Source organism: Cicer arietinum, chromosome 1, assembly GCF_000331145.2.
Source record: "Cicer arietinum cultivar CDC Frontier isolate Library 1 chromosome 1, Cicar.CDCFrontier_v2.0, whole genome shotgun sequence".
NCBI lineage: Eukaryota > Viridiplantae > Streptophyta > Magnoliopsida > Fabales > Fabaceae > Cicer > Cicer arietinum.
In genome coordinates this window covers 52,189,060-52,205,786 of record NC_021160.2, presented here as the reverse complement: position 1 = coordinate 52,205,786, position 16,727 = coordinate 52,189,060, and the positions used below count along the sequence as shown (strand labels likewise).

The 16,727-nt window shown below is 30.2% G+C and overlaps 3 protein-coding genes across 7 annotated transcripts; all 3 read left to right on the top strand.

Annotated features, from left to right (window-relative positions):
* Positions 1–759: 759 nt before the first annotated feature.
* On the top strand, positions 760–1,717 carry LOC101500372 (large ribosomal subunit protein eL38z/eL38y-like; the record flags this gene model as incomplete). Its single annotated transcript, XM_012715423.3, has 2 exons — positions 760–949; positions 1,499–1,717. Coding segments are annotated over 2 exons (213 nt in total), but the record flags the coding sequence as incomplete, so codon positions are not given.
* Positions 1,718–5,395: 3,678 nt separating this feature from the next.
* On the top strand, positions 5,396–10,891 carry LOC101502274 (uncharacterized). 3 transcript variants are annotated; one of them, XM_004486837.4, is made up of 5 exons: positions 5,396–5,560; positions 6,530–7,524; positions 8,013–8,315; positions 8,635–8,726; positions 9,644–10,891. In XM_004486837.4, the coding sequence occupies exons 2-5, from the start codon at positions 6,562–6,564 to the stop codon at positions 10,590–10,592; spliced, it is 2,307 nt and encodes a 768-aa protein (XP_004486894.1). In that variant the 5' UTR covers positions 5,396–5,560; positions 6,530–6,561; the 3' UTR covers positions 10,593–10,891. The 3 variants fall into 3 exon arrangements, with proteins under 3 accessions (XP_004486894.1, XP_004486893.1, XP_027191734.1); XM_004486836.4 differs by having other exon boundaries at positions 5,396–5,891; XM_027335933.2 differs by having other exon boundaries at positions 5,396–7,524.
* Positions 10,892–13,046: 2,155 nt separating this feature from the next.
* Positions 13,047–16,106, top strand: LOC101503240 (probable hydroxyacylglutathione hydrolase 2, chloroplastic). Of its 3 annotated transcripts, none has more exons than XM_004486840.4 (9): positions 13,106–13,331; positions 13,398–13,514; positions 13,960–14,145; positions 14,291–14,494; positions 14,663–14,786; positions 14,876–14,976; positions 15,442–15,516; positions 15,615–15,713; positions 15,845–16,106. In XM_004486840.4, exons 2-9 carry the CDS (start codon positions 13,509–13,511, stop codon positions 15,989–15,991), a joined length of 942 nt encoding a protein of 313 aa, XP_004486897.1. In that variant the 5' UTR covers positions 13,106–13,331; positions 13,398–13,508; the 3' UTR covers positions 15,992–16,106. The 3 variants fall into 3 exon arrangements, with proteins under 3 accessions (XP_004486896.1, XP_004486897.1, XP_073223019.1); XM_073366918.1 differs by having other exon boundaries at positions 13,127–13,331; positions 13,500–13,514; XM_004486839.4 differs by lacking the exon at positions 13,398–13,514 and having other exon boundaries at positions 13,047–13,331.
* Positions 16,107–16,727: the final 621 nt, after the last annotated feature.

The following is a 16,727-nucleotide window of genomic DNA, read 5'->3' as shown; positions in this document are numbered from 1 at the left end:
TCGCCAATGGTAATGTTTTTTTCTTTTTTTTTTTTCTGTTAATTCTGTTCGTCTTCTTCAACTGTCCTAGTTTCTTGCAGCAACTTTCTGTTATCGAATCGCATTTTAGCATTACCCTCTTACGTTGATTTCTATTCATTTTTAGGGTTTTCAATGTCCGACTTAATAATTCAATCAAATTAGATTTTCAGTATTGTTATATTGCAATAGTGATTATGAATCTGAAACTTTTAGCTTTTTAATTTAAATTAAACAGTTTTAGTTTTGCTTATGTGATTTATTCTGCAGTAAAGATTAGACACTTTTTACTAAGGGTCTGTTTTGATTGGCTGATTTGAGTTTATCTACTGAAGTTAGCACTTGTGAAAATGTTTAAGAGAGCTTTTTGAGCTTATCTACTGGAATAAGCACTTATGAGACTATTTAAGAGAGCTTATGTATGCATTACATCAAATCAAATCAATATTTTTTTTTAAATAAAGATTTTTTTAAAATAAATCAAATCAAGATTTTTTTAAAATTAATAAAGTTTACTTTATAAGCTCTAAAGTTTAGCTTATGAAAATAACTTATATATTATATGAGAATAGTTTGGTTGACTTTATTTTTTTCTTTTGTTAAAGAAATGACTTCTACAGAAACACATAATATGATAAGCACTTAATTCAGTTGTTTATCCACATAGGGTCTATGTTGTAGAATGTTGGTTTGATGTGTGCTTTAGCTTATGTTTATGAAATTTAAGATGACTGGTAATTTTTGCAGCCGAAGCAAATTAATGAGATCAAAGACTTCCTTCTCACTGCGAGGAGGAAGGATGCACGCTCTGTGAAAATCAAGAGGAGCAAAGATGTGGTCAAGTTCAAAGTCCGTTGCTCCAAGTACCTATACACTCTCTGTGTGTTCGACGTTGAAAAGGCTGATAAGTTGAAGCAATCACTTCCTCCTGGTTAGTCAATTTGATAGAATTGTGTCTGCTTATTAAATGTCTGGTTTCTTTCATAGTCTTCCTATAATGATGATAATAATGGATATATCTTGAAACTTTAGGTAGGTGGGTTACATAAATGATTTATTTCTATTTTTTTTTGCCATAATTTAGAGCTATATTATTAAGTGTAATTCTTCATAGGACAAAACGTGGGTCTAGTAGTTTATTGTGTGTTCTCCAATCACAATTCAACAGAGTACAGACTGTGTATGCATTATACAATAATATAAATAAAATTATTGAGTTTATATTTGACTGAAAACTTTAATTCGGTGATATGTTATAAATAGTGATCAATATGAATATGTCTATGAAATAGCACCTAAGTTTTGACCTTCAAAATTGAGAAGCAATGGATGAGATTGTACATGTACTATGGTCCTTGCATTTCTCAACTGGGTCTGCTGTGTTTCTTTCTTGTTTTTGGCTGGTCTTGCTTTGATGAAGAAGATCTAGTGGGGATTTCATGTCATTGTCAACTTACATGTATATGATTCACCTATGCAGGTTTGAACGTTCAGGACTTGTGATTTTGACTGGTAATAGATGAAAGATCAAGTTTTGCTTTGGAGTTCGTGTGTAGCTTAGAGGTTGTTGTTATTTTGGTTGCTTATGATTTATATTATGTTTATGAGGGATACTATTTGGATATGAGATTATGAATTATGCTGCTAGTTGATTAAACCTCTTGAGTTTTACAATTAAGCATTTTCAGCCGTCACTTTATTCTGGTTTTGAGCCTAATTATATACACTGAATTCCTTCTACTCTCATTCTAAAGACTAATTGAAATCCATTCTATCCACATATTTACGAAGACATACATGTATGCGATTCAATCAAATTTCAGAGTGCAATATATTTCTCGTGTCCTCTCACAAATATAGGCTTAGAATTTGTCAAAACATCAAACACACTAAGCCGTGATATCCATGTACAAAAGTTATAATACTCATTCAAACTTAAATTGGTGCGGCAAATTGACTCAATTTCAGGTTCTAACTAATCGGTAATGCAATTTTGAGTCATTCTATTCCCGTAAAAGCGTCACATGTGAGATATCATTAAAGTCAACTATATCTGTAAACTTTGAGTTGATTATAATACTTAGTAGCCAATCAACAACCTACAATCATGAGTTGATAATATATGAAAACATAAATAGATTTATCTTTTGCATAGCTTGCCTCCTATGAAGTGTTTGCTTGTTGCCCTCTTCCAGTTCAGCCACTCCCAATTTGTCTCTCTAGGGGTTTTTCTGCCACCGAAGGCTTCTTGTAGTTTCTGAGGCATATTGTGAGGTTGTGGTCCTTGCGCTTGTGAGAAAGATGATTCCCTTTTAGTTCCAAATCGTAGCCACTTTCAGTTTATAGGAGTGTTACCAACACATTAGAAAGCGTGTATTAAAGAGTGTGTTGTTAGTATTATTTAATTTTATATGATGTCTTATCTTGTGCTGCAATTGATTACCATGAAACTAGACCAACAATATATCGACATAATTTATTGATTGTGCCTGGATGGCCCTCACTTTCATAACTTGAATTGCTTAGTTGCTACCTCAAGTTGTTGAACAATCTAAGCTTCCTTTGAGAGGTAGAAGAGTAGTTTCAAAATTTTCAAATGATTGCAATATGGATGCGATTTTTCAACCATTTGACTTCTCAACTAGTCTATCGGCATTTATTCATGTTTTGGGCCCTGGGGTGGTGTTAACTAAGGTTCCATCATGTGTGTCGGGCTCGATTGTTCATTGCCAACACATCATGTGATGTTGGAACACATTTGATATGACAATTTTATATTCGTAATTTTTTTACCAAAGGGTTCTCTAACTTTAAATTATTTCAATATATTCTTCATGTGAATTTCATTAATGAATTGTTAGGTTCTAGTCAACTGTACGTTGTATTTTTTTTTTATTGTTCGTTGTATATAATGTCATTCACATGTTGTGGTGTAACGTAACAAGAAAGTAGAGCCCGTTATTTGCTATTAAAAAATATGAAAATACGCTATCAATTTATTTTATTTTTTAATTATTAATTTTTGTTATTGATGAGTTAATTTGCTAATTCATCAAATGGTGAAACAGTATGAGAGTTTCAATCGATGCATTCAAGTTTTGGTATCATCACCTTGTCTCACTTTAGACATGTTGATGGTAGGAGCAGTCCAAACGAGGTAGGTTTTAGACTATTTTACCATTTTTCGTCGTTAATTTAGTACAAAGTATTTTGTTTTAAGTGTCCATATAAAAAAGATGGATACCAATATCAATCTAACTATCAAAATTAAATAATTAAACTATAATAGAACAAGTAAAATCACATAAATTTATTGATATTAGCATCCATATTAAGTGATTTAATATAAATCATCTATCTATTTACTATATGTGGTTTAATTGTTAATGCACAATTTTATTCTTTTAAAAAGTAACCAATTAATGTATGAATATTTATTTACTAAAAGTATTTTACAAAATTTCTAATTGTTGTTCTCTGTATTTCCTCTGACATTATTACAGTGGTTTTGATATTTTATATTTAGTTTAGCGTATTTTTATTAAAAATTAGAGTTATATTTTTTATGATAGAATCTCGAATAATTTAAAATAAAAAAACTTATTTTTAAAATTTATAAAATTTGAAAACGAGAATGATTACTTAAAGATATATTATCTTTAATATGAATTGTATTCAGATATAAAATACCAATAATAACTAATAGATATATTGTCCAAAACATTAATAAATATAAAATATATTTATTTTATTTATCATTATACCCAACCTAATCAAAAGGTAAATAAATACATACATGCAAAAATATACTGGTTTAATATAAATCATTTTTTATTTATCACTCTAAACTTTTACTTTTATTTTAAAAGATACCGTATATTCAATAAATGCTAATAATTTATATCTAAAACATATAGACAAACCAGAGACTCTCGTTTGATATTCTAAATTTATAGTTATAATAGTTTATCCTTATTAAACTATCTAATTATGCAAATAATGAAGAGTTGAATTCAATAACAAAATAATCATAACTGCCTAAAAAAACAAAACCAAATAGTAATAATTTATTTAATCCAAATTTATTAACAAATTAATCAATAGCTAAAGTTAAAAATACCACTTCATAAATACGTTGGATTTGCATTATGACCCAGCTAAAAAGGAAAATTATTTCCAGATTATTATTTATTATTTATACATAACAAGATTAAAAATTTTCATTTCGTTATTCTTACTTCCCTGTAAGGTAGTTTTACTCCTCCAGTTCCATGTCTAAACCAAGGGCAAACATGACATACTAACTATACTAGTATTTAATTAGCCCATAGAATAAAGGTACATTTCTTCCACACGTAATAATATATGATAACGTGATTCATTTTTCCTAGGTAGCCGACACACCATTACCTTGGTCCTAATTACATTGCACATGCACTTGCATGAAAAAAGTTCAACAATAATAATTTTATTAAACGATAATAAAATATGAATTTTAATGTTTTACTGAAACGTGATAAAATAGTAGGTATATTTTTTCTTAAAGTCCACCATGTAAAAATATAATTTTATTCTTTTCAAATATACTTAATTTGACTTTTAGTTCTAATTGTTTTATTTTAGTCTAAGTCAATACAATATGAATTTTAATGTTTTACTGAAATGTGCTAAAATAGTAGGTATATTTTTTTTCTTCTAATCGACCATGTAAAAATATAATTTTATTTTTTTTAAATATAATCAATTTGAGTTTTAATTCTAATTCTTTTATTTTAGTCTTAATCAAACTTATTGATATGTATAAATTATTTAATTTTAGTTTCTCAAACTAAATTTATAAAAAAAACTAAAGTAAATATTAGTATATTAAACGTATTATAAAGATAAATCTTAATATAAAAAATTACAATGATTAAAACAAAAAATCAATGATCAACCGTAGAAATAATATATTTACAAAGACTAAAAATAAAAATAATGTTTTTATCGAGATTAAAAATAAAATAAAAACATTTAATAAAAGAAATGTATATTTAAAGAGAAAAATGACATACATTCAGCAATGTAAAATAGTTTTCCGATGTATTCAATTTTAATTATATATTATTAATTTTAAAAAGCTTTTATTCGCATTAAACTTAAGAATATCAAGAGTTAACGCTTAAAGACAATATAAAAGAGCTTTACAATGAATATATATATATACCAATTAAATTCATATATATATATATATTAATTTATAAACTAGAAGATATAAATAGCTCTAAAAACTCACACAAACTCACATAAAAGATCTCGATTGTGGGTGTATACCAATAGTATCCACATATATTTTGGGTTGAAGTTAAGGACCATTGCATTCATATTTAAACCAAAGTAGAATAATATATGTAACCGCTCCAATAGAATTGAATTTGTCACACCCCTTTGGATTCATTCAATGGCACATCTAAACCTCAATTCAATTCAACAGCCCCACAATTCACTCTTAGTGTGTTTTCCAGAATCAAACCAAATGAAATAGAGAGAGAAAGTGGGTCAGGTAACTTCATTCATTCATTCATCATATTGAAGTGCATGTGTGTTATAGATGTTTTTGTCAGACATTGACAGCTCTTTGCGTATCCATCATGCAAAAATTAGAGAACCAATTATACCTCTTTGCCATTTTGTGTGAACTTTTCAACACCATTCCACACATAAACTTAGCACCAATTAAATACTACTCACTTCTTTTTTTCCTTCGATTCTACAAATGAATTCACACCTATCCCCCTTCCATTTTTTATTTTTCAACTATACAAACTATGTATTATTATTGTAAAGTAAACCTACTACTCTACTAGTATAAACTAACAACAAATAATTTCCATGTAAGTTTATTCATTACTCTTTTTTTTTTCTTCTGGAATTTGCACAAAAAATTACATTTGCCAAAGGTTATGTTTTTATTGATTGTTAAGTTTATCTTTCATTTTGAGGTTGTTGGGTTCTCCTTCCTTCTCAATATGTCTAGCTGTTCCACTACCACCCACTGAAAACAAACCGGAGAATAAATAAATTAAAAAAAAAGGAAATAGTACTATGATTGGGAAAATAATAATTTTATTTATTCAATTATTTTGAATTTTGAGTATAAATATTGAACATTAATTAAAATAAACTACCTTAGTAGATTAAAATCTTATTTCGTTCTCTATTTTGAAAAATAATTAAAATTTGGTACCTAAATCTAAATCTTGAAATTTCTGAAACTGAAAAAAATAAATAAAAAAATTGTCCTTTTTGAATAACCCATGATTTATCCCTTATTTGTTACATGAAATTCCATCTGGGTGACTGCAAAATTTGGCACCTAAATCTAAATCTTGAAATTTCTGAAACTGAAAAAAATAAATAAAAATTGTCCTTTTTGTATAACCCATGATTTAGCCCTTATTTGTTACATGAAATTCCATCTGGGTTACTGCAAAAAGAAGAGAGAAAAACAAAAGTTTGTGAATTTTTGCAGAGTAATGTGCAAATTGAAATTGGTGGTTAAAAATGGCGAATCTTGTTCCTGGTGTACTTTTGAAGCTTTTACAACACATGAACACAGATGTTAAGGTTGGTGGTGAACACAGATCATCTCTTTTACAAGTTGTTAGCATTGTTCCAGCACTTGCAGGTGGTGAACTTTTCCCAAATCAAGGTTTTTATTTGAAAGTTTCAGATTCATCTCATGCTACTTATGTTTCTTTACCTGATGAACATGATGATCTTATTTTGAGTGATAAAATTCAATTGGGTCAGTTTGTTTTTGTTGATCGTTTTGAATCTTCTTCTCCTGTTCCTATTTTACATGGTGTTAGACCTGTTCCTGGTAGACACCCTTGTGTTGGTACACCTGAAGATATTGTTGCTACACATTCACTTTCATTTCTTGACAACAACGTTAAGAATAATGTTGTTTCTTCTGAGATTCCTAGGAATGTGTTTGGTGTGAATGAAAAGGAGAAAAAGGAGAAACTGAGATTAAGTTTTGGTTGTGGTGGTGGTAGTGCTAAGGAGGATGCATCAGAGAAAAAAAATGGAATTTTTGGAAGAAGTAAATCTCAAACAACAAAGCCTGTGTTGAAGATTGATGTGAAGAAGGTAAGGGAATCATTGCCTCAAAGTTCAAATAGGTTGAGGCCTAATAGTGCAAGGTCTATTCCTTCTTCACCTAGTAGTTGTTATTCATTGCCTAACACTTTTGAGAAATTTGCCAATGGTGTTAAGCAACACAGGGCAAAGGTTGGTGGTAAGGGAGTGGAGAAGGTTGTGGGAGTGGGGGATGTAGGAAAGGTTGGGAAAAAAATTGGTGTTGGAAATCCAATTAGGAATTTGGTGCAAGGTTTTGATTTTGGTGCTAAGGCTTTAAGAAAAAGTTGGGAAGGGACTATGGAAGTTAAGACTAGTAGAGAGTCTTCCAAATTCAACCAGGGTGCAGCGAAGCCTGATCCTAACCCTGGATTTTTTAGCTCGGTAAGTGCTCATCTTTTAGGGCTTGTTTGAGTTTATCTATTGATATAAACACTTGTGAAACTATTTGAAAAAGTTTATGGAAAAAGCTTATGACACGCGGATAAGTTATTTTCATAAACTTTTTCAGGATAGCTTATGAGAACAACTTATAACTTATATGAGTATAGTTTTATTTTATTTTATCTTTTGTTATAAAAATAGTTTATGTCTAAGCACTTGCATGATAAACGTTTAATTAAATTGGTTATCTTAATAGGGCATATACTTTTTACCATCTATTGATGTCAATTGTTGGGTTCAATTGCATCTTCCTTTGGTTGTGTTTTAATATTCTTTTTCCCTTTCAAATTTTATTGTAATACTTCTACTGTGTTATAAGTTTAGAACTTCTGTTAGTGTAGGTTTTAGTTACCTGGATTTCATTTTGTTTGTTTGAGTCAATCAAATTCAAGTAATTGTCTTCTTTGTTTCATTTTATGGTCTGTTAGACTCCTAGGAGAAGCAGCATTTCGAGTGAAAAGTTGCCGTCTAGAGAGGTTAAAGCACTGATAAAACCCGCTAAGGAAGAACATAAGGCTCAAATGTCTATAAAGAAGGTTGCTGCTAATGGAACTTCAGAGGAACAAGAGAAAACGATTAAGCCAAGGACTTCCATTGGAAAGAAATCGGCTGAAGTTTCTAACAACGGACTACCTGGAAACATGGTCAAGGTTTCCATAAGTAGTAGAAAAGTGACAGATGCAAGTGTTCAATGGACTTCACTCCCGTCGTCTATTTCGAAGCTTGGAAGGGTAATTTCAATCGAAAAATCATTGGCTTTTACATTTTAAGTTATTTGGTTCTTGGCTGCAAAATATATTTTCCTTGCTGATTGGAAATTGTAATGGAAAAGAAAGCAAAGTTTCTTATAAAAAATTGTATTGTGAGTGTCTCGAGTTTCACTAAAACAACTCTAACAAGATAATGTTGGTTCATATGGCCAGATTACGCTTGCGACGGTAGATATTCTTTGTCTTTATTCAGATAGATATATTATGGATTCATGAATTGAGATGATAAATTATGCAGCTCTTTCATTTAGTTTTTATTCTTTGTTCATATCTGTGACAGGAAGTAATGAAGCACAGAGATTCTGCACAGCTGGCTGCAATTGAGGCTATGCAAGAAGCTGCAGCTGCTGAGAGTTTATTACAATGTCTGAGGTATGAATATATTCAGGAGATTAACCTTAGGCAATTAAGTACAAATTATTCTTCCTGACTGTGGAAATTTTTGTATCAGGTCTTAATCTTAAGTGATATATGGTCAAGATTGTCAACTGTGTGTGCATATATGATTTGAAACCTAGCCACGTTGCTGATATTAGTTCTCTAAGTAAATCACTTAAAATGCAACTCACTGTCATTCCATAAAATTATTCTTACTATGCGGTATTCAAACTCTTACTTTTTTCGATGTTAGGCAAAGTTAACAAACTCTAGATCACGTATAGGTTACATAGTTTAGCCCCTGACAATTATGTGGAATTAAGGCAGAGATGTCTTGGACACTTATTCAAGATGTTTGGATGGTAAATGAAGAACAGTGTATATGAGTGCAATCCATGTTAATTCTTAACCAGAATTGGTCTGTGGTTTGATTTGGTAGGCGTAATGTATCTCAATACTCCTGAAATCATTGTAATTTAATCCACGTTAAGATACTGAATATACTTAAAGATTTCAGGTTTAACTGTTAACATGGTTAATCTATTTGGATAGAGTATGTGTGTTTAGGTGAGCTTTTATCAAACTGTGATTTTGAATGAACTAGAATTGAGTGCATATTTGGTTTCACAGTGGGATTGGCAACGCGAAAACTACACTTTGTAAGTGTTAATATTTTTGGATGTTCTTGCGTAATAGTAAGTTTGAAGTAAAGTATAGTGTAAATTTTCAACCTAATATAAAAGCTACTTTTATGACCAACTGATATTTTTTAACAAATTCACTTTTGCCTTGTACAGAAGCAGTTTTTCGGGAGCTCGTAGGCTCTCGAAAACATGCAATATTATGTTAGAATTTGCAAAATGCTACATACTAAGTTGTTGCTGACGCTTTTTTGTGATCTTTTTGTGCAGTATGTATTCGGAGCTGACTAACTCTGCTAAGGAACATAACCCACAACCAGCAGTAGAGCAGTTTTTAACTCTTCATGCTAACCTGAATAGTACCCGGTCAATTGCCAAATCCTTATCTAAACCGATTCCAGATGGTTCTTCTCCCGATTATGAAAAGAGTAAAGTTGAAGAAGCGCTAAAAGTAAAATCAGATCGACAAAAACAAGCAGCTTCTTGGGTCCAGGCAGCCCTGGCCACCAATCTATCATCTTTCGCTCTTTTTACAAAAGAACCTCAACCGTCTAAGCTTCCAGCTTCAAGTAATTCTCAAACTCAAAAGACTACAGTTGGAAATCAACCTGCATTAGTCCTACACAATTCAAGCAAAGATTCATCATCGAAAGTTCGTGTAAAAACTCGTCCCAGTCCCACAGCTAATTCCAAAATTGCGTCACAAGTCTTTCCTCGTAAATTGATCGATGGATCAGCAAATGTACACAAGCAACTTGTCCAACCGCTTTCTCGCAAATCAATGGATGGATCAGCAAGTGTACACAAGCAACTTGTCCAACCGCTTCCAGAGTGGGTTAGAGGAAATGGCCTCAATGAGGTGGTTGATTTAGCCGAAATGTTGCGGTTACAGTCCCGAGACTGGTTTTTGGGATTTGTCGAAAGATTCTTGGACAGTGACGGGGACACTAAATTGTCGGATAACGGCCAAATAGCAGGTATGCTCACTCAACTAAAGAGCGTAAACGATTGGTTAGATGAGATAGGGTTGAACAAGGATGAAGGAGAATCATATTCAAGCCAGATATCAGTAGAGACAATCGACCGGTTGAGAAAGAAGATATACGAATATCTTCTTACACATGTTGAATCCGCCGCTGCTGCACTCAGTGGCGGATCACAATCACAATCACAATCGTCACCTCAGATTCAAACAACACAGGTTAAAGCAAAAAGGTGAAGAATGAGTACATAGCTTAACTTAACAATGCATAAGTAGAGATGAGAGGGATTAACCTTAGTCATTAAAAAATGTTCAAGAAGTTAAATCCTCTCTTAAAATTCACTTTTTTTTAAGCTCTTTCTATCTTCTGTGTGTACATAAATCCTACATAGGGTTTGATTTGAGGTATAGATGGAGTGCTAATTATTTGTTAGGGGTGATAGCAAATATGATTTGTTAAGATATTATTTCTTTTCATTTTTCTGAATTTTGTTCAGATGAAATTATACACAAATTGATACAGTGGAATTTTCCTACTTCTCTGCCTTGAATATGGTTTTTGTATAAAATAAGTATAATATTAGACTTCATAAAATTTCAACAAAAAAAAAATTACTAATATGTATTCCCCTTTAAAATACCTATATTTATTTTTTCTATATTTATTTTTTTCTTATTTTTACAATTAGTAACAATCTAGCGTTAAGACGCGGAAGCTATAAATTTTGACTTCAAACAAATACTATGAGTCTATTAAAATTTGAAATGATTTTAATTGTTGGTCCACCTTTCATCGTGGTATCAAAATAGTACACCTAAAATATGGTATGCATATGATTGAAGAAAGTTGTGTGGTTGATGATTGGTGCAAAGAGATATAATATAGTTCCATTTCGATATATTTGAAGTTTTGAATGAAGAGTGTTGTACTTGCTTGCCCAATTATTGTCAACTGGAGAGGACATCAACAATTAATTAAGTTCACTTTTTTATAACTCCCTTTGGCCACTTTTTATTGCACTAAACTTCTATATATATTTTACCTTTTTTTTTTAAATATAATTTTGATTATAACTTTAAAATTGTCTGTATATGGTTTTTAGTTATCGTAAAATTACAAAATTCTATTTTTAATTCTTATAAAAAATTATTAATTTTTTTATACTAAAAATTTATTGTTTTCATTTTTTATCTTTATTTTAAGTCAATTTATGTTTATTTTTAAAATTTAAAATGATTTTTTTGTACTTATGTTTAGATATTATAAATATCTTCTTACAAAAATTTAATTTTATTTTCAACAAGATATGAAATAAATATGAATTTTTAAATTTTAACACTTAAATTTTATATTTAATCTATCTTTTGTCAAAAAAAAAAAACAAATTCTAAACTTTCATAGAGGAGATTTTATTAATATTCTAAATATAGTTGAAAAAATTATTCAAAATCTGAAAAGTACATATGATTTGACTTAAAAACAAGGATTACAAAAAAAAAATAGAAACTTAAAAATTATAAAAAAAAATTATAAAGACTGAAAATAAAATTATGAAATTTTATAGATATAAAAATTATTATTTAACCCTTACATATTATATGTTTTCATCTTTAAAAAAAATTTATATGCTTTCATACCTTTATCAATAATGTATTAGAATTTGCAATATACACGTTAAAATATAATTGTAAGCAAATTGATCGTAAATTATTAGAAAAAATACGTTATTATTTATAGATAAAATTTAATTGTGAGTAATTAACTAATTAACCATTGTAAAAAAAGTTAAATGTAATTTAGATATTTAAAATAAATTACTTCAAATTAAAAAAAAATGATTACCTTTATTATAGTTATATATTATAAATATTATGTATCTTATTGTGAAATAAACTATATTGTAGAAAAAACATAAAGAAATAAGAAAAAATAAAGTAGTTTTTAAGAAAATATAAAAGAGCTATTTTAAAGGGAAAATATATCAATTATTTTTTTTTTGATATTTTTTTTTATCAATTACTAATAAAAATAATTTAATTTATTTATTTATTTATTATATTTCTTTTTCATTTAACAAAAAATAAATAAAAAGCAATGGTGGTGCAACACGTCTGATGGATAGAACATGGCAAGTAGTAAGAGTCAGTGATCAAACAAACATCGTCACCCTTTCATTTGGATTTGCCCTTTCACAACCACTGCCACATACTACCAACTTGCCCAACTCAAACCACATTCTCAATTCATAAACTATTTCACATCATAATCATTATTACATTTTCTGTCCATTAATCCATTTCAATCATTATTTTCTGAATAAAATTAACTGAACTACTCTTATTTCTTTGCAATATAATGTTTCAAAAAATTGTGTTTTTGACAAAGACCTTTTTTTTTATAAAGAGTTAGTATCTCTCAATTTAGTCAATTAAATATCACTTTTTTTGTGACAGTCCATTATATATCACTTCTTTTGTTTTTCACCCTTTCTAGTTAAAAACAAAAAAAAAAAAATCAAACAGTGCACTATCTTTAATAAAATAAAATAAATGATTTTAGGCAATCATCCAATTATGATTACTAAATTTATCTTATCATATTAAACTAAATCCAACTCTAATAAGTATAGTAAAGATAAAATTCATTATTAATATTATATATAAAATAAAGATATAGGTGTATTAGCAACTGACGAAAAGAAGAAAAATAAAATAAAATAAAATATAGTAGCATAGCACACTGACGAAGAGGAAGGGGTGGTGGTGGAAGACAGAGACACGGTGGTAGGAGAGAGAAAGAGAGAGAAAGAGAGAGAAAGAGAGAGGAAGAGAGAGAAATCAAAATCGTTTTCAACCAAACACTAAAATTAGTGGCAACCCACTCTTTAATCTCTCTCTCTATTTTCTTCAATGAACAAGATGCTTTCAAAGGTTTCAACAACTGCCATGTCCTCTTTTTCTTCCTCATCATCTAGGGTTCGTCTTTTTCCCCCTTCCTTTTTTATTTCTTTTCCGATTGTCAATTTTCGGTTTTCATTTCAGTTTCTCAAGGAACTAAGCAAATTGGATGGTGTCCTTAAATTATAATCTAGATTATTAAACCCCACTTTTTTTGGATTTCCTCTCCTTGTTTGCATCTTGAAGACTCATAATATGAAGGTATTTTGTTTTTGGGCGATGTCATAAATTGTTTTACATCAGCATCTAAATCATGGAAATATGTTTTTTTTTTTACTTGAGAATTATTTATGTGTTGTGATCATTATTTGATTTGGTTTATTGTCTATCATTTTGAATTGCTTCATTCTGGTTTTTTAGTTTTTAGGTACTTTGGTTGCTCTTTTGCATTTATATGTTTTTTTTTTCTATGAATTTTTGACATCTAAATGCTGATAATAGTTTAAGAAAATAAAAATGATTGTGTGGGTGTAGTGTTGATGTTTTTGATATGAATTGTTAGTGCTACATAGTATTTTTTGCTTGTTTGTTTGTGATTATAACTTAACCTATAGGGAAGTGTTGTTTTTGACTTATTACTTTGACTGAAGAGTGTTCTATTGATAATGGATGTTGAATTGATTAATGATTATTCTTTGTTTCTTAGGTAAGAGCTGGGTTTAGTGTGTGGCCTAATGTGAGGCAACTTTGCTTTAGAAAAGGCGTTCTGTATGGATTTATGCGACTCTTTTCTACTCCATTAAAAACGCTGCGTGGAGGAGCTAGTCGCTCACTCAGAGTGTCTCGGTTTTGCAGTGTTGTGAATATGTCTTCTTCATTGCAGATTGAATTGGTGAGAGCAGGTCTCTTACTTCTTTTATAAATTGTTAAGGTGCAATTTGGTTAACATTAAGTTTCCCAATTCGATAATATTTCTGAAAAATATGCTGAAAGCCTAATCTGTGGCTTTGTTATCACATTTTAAAAAAAATAATTAGGTACCTTGCCTGAGTGACAATTATGCGTACCTTTTACATGACATTAATACGGGCACAGTTGGAGTTGTTGATCCTTCTGAAGCTTTGCCTGTCATAGATGCATTGAGTAAGAAAAATCGAAATTTGACTTACATACTCAACACACACCATCATCATGATCACACTGGTGGAAATGCAGAATTAAAAGCAAGATATGGGGCAAAGGTATGATATTTGTATTTTTCATTGAGATATTTTCTTTTATTGATATTCTATATGTATCATCCGAGAGCATTATCATCATAATCGCCATCAGATGATGATGATAATGTAGTTTTTATGCTTTTATTTACTACTATGTGTATATGTTAATCCTTCCATGTTTCATTACAGGTGATTGGTTCAGGAACTGACAAGGAAAGGATTCCCGGCATTGATATCCATTTGAATGACGGTGATAAGTGGATGTTTGCAGGCCATGAGGTGCATGTAATGGACACACCTGGTCACACTAGAGGTCACATTCAAGCCTTATTTGTATTATTATCAAACCATATGGCTGTGTGGCTTTTTTTTCTAATTTTCTATTATTTATACTGTAAGCAGGCCACATAAGCTTCTACTTTCCGGGATCCGCAGCAATTTTTACAGGAGACACTTTGTTCAGCTTATCATGCGGCAAACTCTTTGAAGGAAGCCCTGAAGAGGTTGGTTTTACTTGCATTAACTTGTCCTTATTTTTTATACAGAGATAAGTCATTGTACCCTGTGATGCGTCTTATTTTGTAGATTACTTTTGCCCATTTGCTAGAAGTCCTTGAAAATTTAAAATACCTGCAAAAGGGACTTGTTATTTACATTGCAGTCAATCAGGGACTTTGAGGTGGCCAATATCTCTATCTGCAACTCGAAACTCTTAGGGCTTGTTTGGTCGTCATAATCATGTAAGAGTGGATTGAATAAGAGAGTTGGATATTAGGATAAGTTATATTAGGATAAGTCATTAGTATAAAATTCTATCCCCTATCATATAGGCTCACAACAAACAAACATTATTCGATATTAGTAGTTGTAAATGCAAGTGAATTCTTGAATGTTGTCAAGTCAGTTACTTGGTAAGCTTGCCAAACATGTTGTATCTTCAATTTTTCACAATTTACTCCATGTTACAGATGCTATCTTCTCTTAGAAAGATCACATCTTTACCAGACAATACAGATATTTATTGTGGACACGAGTACACATTGGTATGTAGTTATTTTCTCTTTTGCCCTTGGTATTCTTTGCTTTGTTTTCTCTGCCCCAAGTGCCGTGATATTGACTCTAGTGGTTTGGAGTGTTTCAGAATAATACGAAGTTTGCATTGACGGTCGAACCTGAAAACAAGGATCTTCAATCCTATGCTGCCCATGTGGCTTACCTTCGAAGTAAAAGCTTGCCCACAGTGAGTTTTGGAATTGTGCTTCCTTGTTAATCTTTATGACTGGTCATGTGTCACTATAATTTTGTCTTTGTTAGCATGTTTCAATCCCTTGGCTTTAGCTTTTACCTTAAGAGTAAGTATTGTTTGGGCAGATTCCAACCACACTGAAGATGGAAAAGGCTTGCAATCCGTTCCTCCGTACATCCAGTGAACAAATCCGGAAATCATTAAACATTGCAGCCGCAGCTGATGATGCAGAAGCCCTGGGTATCATCCGGCAAGCAAAGGATAAATTTTAGAATTTTTATTTCAAGACTTGTTCTGTATAGAGTAGTTTAATCAATCCGTCTGTGTAATAATGTATGCTTGGTGCTTTCTTCTCTATATGATTTCTGAATTTTGTTTTTGAGTTCATTTCGGAGGTATTGGCATAACATGACAGGTTTAAAAATAGCGATTCCCTCATTGTAGCATTCATGTCTAGAATAATACTTATTGTTACCAAAGAAGAAATTTGACAAGAAATAGAAGAATCATTTATTTATTTATTTAACAAGTTAATCCATTAACTTTCTTTTGGTGTCAACTTCGTTTAATAAATATTTAATATTTGCACCGATGATTATAACTTTAAACCAGTAAAATTGAAACCTCAAACTCTTATAATTTTGTTCAATAATCATGTATAATTCTGAACGAGTTTTGATTGGAGTAATTTTAAGAACATAAACTCTAAATTAAATTTTAAAAAAATAATTAAATAAAAGAGAATTTGAGTGAGATATACATTTGAGTTTTTAAAATTAATTTCAAAATTCTCTTACTCTAGATTATGAAATCATATGAAAATTTATCACATTCTTTCCATGCTTGAAAACTCTTTCTTTACATGCTTGAAAACTCTTAACTACAAATGGTTGAAATGAGGTTATAATTAAAATTAATTAATTTGATATTTTTGTGCAACTTAAAAAATAGCACGATGTATTTTATCTTTTTTTTTTTTTTTTATCACTTTTAATTTTTTATTTGATT

Coding starts and splice junctions, on each gene's coding strand:
- LOC101502274 (XM_004486837.4), top strand. CDS start 6,562: ATGGCGAATCTTGTTCCTGGTGTACTTTTGAAGCTTTTACAACACATG. Junction 7,525..8,012: donor ACCCTGGATTTTTTAGCTCG/GTAAGTGCTCAT, acceptor ATGGTCTGTTAG/ACTCCTAGGAGAAGCAGCAT. Junction 8,727..9,643: donor AGTTTATTACAATGTCTGAG/GTATGAATATAT, acceptor CTTTTTGTGCAG/TATGTATTCGGAGCTGACTA.
- LOC101503240 (XM_073366918.1), top strand. CDS start 13,266: ATGAACAAGATGCTTTCAAAGGTTTCAACAACTGCCATGTCCTCTTTT. Junction 14,787..14,875: donor CACACCTGGTCACACTAGAG/GTCACATTCAAG, acceptor TACTGTAAGCAG/GCCACATAAGCTTCTACTTT. Junction 15,517..15,614: donor GTGGACACGAGTACACATTG/GTATGTAGTTAT, acceptor GGAGTGTTTCAG/AATAATACGAAGTTTGCATT.